The sequence below is a fragment of the Saprolegnia diclina genome (genome assembly GCF_000281045.1).
Source record: "Saprolegnia diclina VS20 unplaced genomic scaffold supercont1.15, whole genome shotgun sequence".
Classification (NCBI taxonomy): domain Eukaryota; phylum Oomycota; class Saprolegniomycetes; order Saprolegniales; family Saprolegniaceae; genus Saprolegnia; species Saprolegnia diclina.
Window position 1 is genome coordinate 648031 of NW_008246082.1, and position 1933 is coordinate 649963.

Genomic DNA, 1933 nt, shown 5'->3' on the forward strand with positions numbered 1-1933 from the left:
TGCACGTGGGCTTGCTCTTTAAATCATGGATGCAGCTCTCTTGCGCTGGCGGCCGTGCACCAAAATATGGGTCGAGCGACGCGTTGGCGCCAAGGATACTGGGGAAATCTCTGCTGTCGCGGTCGTAACGTTTCAAGATCGCCAAGGATTCGCACTCGCTAAGTAGCAGTAGCCGACGGTACAAAAGCTGTGGTTATTTGGCTTGTTGAAGGAACGAGGAGGAAAGGGAGCGGCAACGATGGGATCAAAGTGGTGCCGCTTGCTCTATCACAATTAACAGCTCTCAACAGTGCGGTTAACACTATATCATCATGCCAATAAGTTTGAAATAGTGTTATTCATCAGGAATGGCTTATATAAGCGACACCTCAGCTGTCGGTAATAAACACGCTAGAACGGCCTGGAGATCGAATTCTGTTATAAGATACGCTACACGGTGTTGAAGTATTGTTTTGCGACACATGCCAGCCGGCTGGGAATTATCATCCTTGGGGCACCGACGACCATTGGCGAAGATGAAGGTTGTCATCGACACGGACGCCGGCTTGGACGATGCGATCTCGATCCTCATGGCCACCAACATGCTGCCCGAGGGTAGCGTGCTTGCGATCACGTCCGTCTTTGGCAACATGGATCTGCATCAGGTCAACCACAACTTGAAGCAGTACGTAGCGACGGATCTTTCTTTGTCTTCTGAAGCGCGTATTAGCATCCTCGCCCGCTCCAAGCAGCCCAACATCCCAGTCTTCTCGGGCGCGCACAAGCCAATGATCTCGAGCGTTGGCGAGCGCTGGGATGGCCACGGCGTCGACGGTCTTGGCGGTGCGATTGGCCTTGCCCCATACACGCCGCCGGGCGAAAACGACGCCGTGTCTGCGCTGCTTCGCCTCGCCAAGGAGCATCCCAAGGAGCTCACAATCGTCGCCATTGGACCCGCGACCAACCTCGCGCTGGCAGCGGCGCTGGATCCGACGTTCGTCGACAACCTCAAGGAGGTATTGCTCCACATTGAGAAGGTGCCATGCCTCATGTGTACCATAGGTCATCTACATGGGCTGCACGACGCTCGGGCGCGGCAACACGACACCGCACGCCGAGTTCAACGTGGCGTGCGACCCGGAGGCGGCCCACATTCTCTTGACGCAGTTTGCATCGAAGCTCACGATCGTGAGCTGGGAGACCGTCTGCGACGCGTACCTGCCCTGGGCTTTCTTCGACGAGCTCATCGCCGTCCAGACGCCGACGGCGGCCTTTATCAAGGCCATTTGCGCGTCCTTTGAGAAGTTCCGGCCGCAGCGCGACGTCGGTGTCCTCTACGAAGAAGGCGGTGAGCAGCACTTTGTGGTTTGTGACGCGTACGCGCTGGCACTCCTCTTTGGCGACTACACGACGAACGTCTCGTTCGCCAATGGGCGCGTCGAGCTCACGCCGGGCGAGACGCGCGGCGCTTGCCATTGGTCGCCGACGGCCGACACGAGCGGCACCAAGCTCGTCCACGCCTTTGACACGGATCGCTTCAAGTCGCTCTTTCTCCAGCTCGCACGGGAAGAGCAAACGTTGTAAGTAGCCAGGCACAAACTCGAAATATAGACGCTGTAATCGATTTTGTGATAAATTGGTTTGGGCAGCTTGCTTGTCTTGTACGATTCTCTTCTTATTCCCTCATGGAGCAGAGAAGAGCCCTTCAAATGGTCGCGTCCTTGTGATGTGTCACGGGTGCGCGATAGTAGCACTGGGACGGTGCACGAGGTATCTACGCGGACACGACGCGCACGAGACCTCGGTGGCACTACCGATCGATTTTGCGCGGGAAACCGTTGGTGGTTGCAGGCGCGGGAAGTTGTCGTCTTGTTGAACGACGTAGTCAGTTGCGAATTCGACAGATGGGCGCCACCAAGGTCATCATTGATACCGACGCCGGCGTCGACGACGC

The 1933-nt window shown here is 56.8% G+C and overlaps 2 protein-coding genes across 2 annotated transcripts in view; one reads left to right on the plus strand and one right to left on the minus strand.

Annotated features, from left to right (window-relative positions):
- Positions 1 to 507, minus strand: part of SDRG_05782 (hypothetical protein) — a gene marked incomplete at both ends in the record, with an annotated part of 2645 nt that extends 2138 nt beyond the window's left edge. Inside the window, one exon of the mRNA XM_008611517.1 lies at positions 498 to 507. Within this exon, the coding sequence (XP_008609739.1) occupies positions 498 to 507 (10 nt within the window). The remainder of the gene's footprint in view (positions 1 to 497) is intronic.
- An 8-nt stretch (positions 508 to 515) lies between these two features.
- Positions 516 to 1563, plus strand: SDRG_05783 (hypothetical protein; the record flags this gene model as incomplete). The annotated part of the gene is made up of 3 exons (XM_008611518.1): positions 516 to 664; positions 710 to 995; positions 1042 to 1563. The coding sequence occupies 3 exons, from the start codon at positions 516 to 518 to the stop codon at positions 1561 to 1563; spliced, it is 957 nt and encodes a 318-aa protein (XP_008609740.1).
- Between the last annotated feature and the right edge of the window lie 370 nt (positions 1564 to 1933).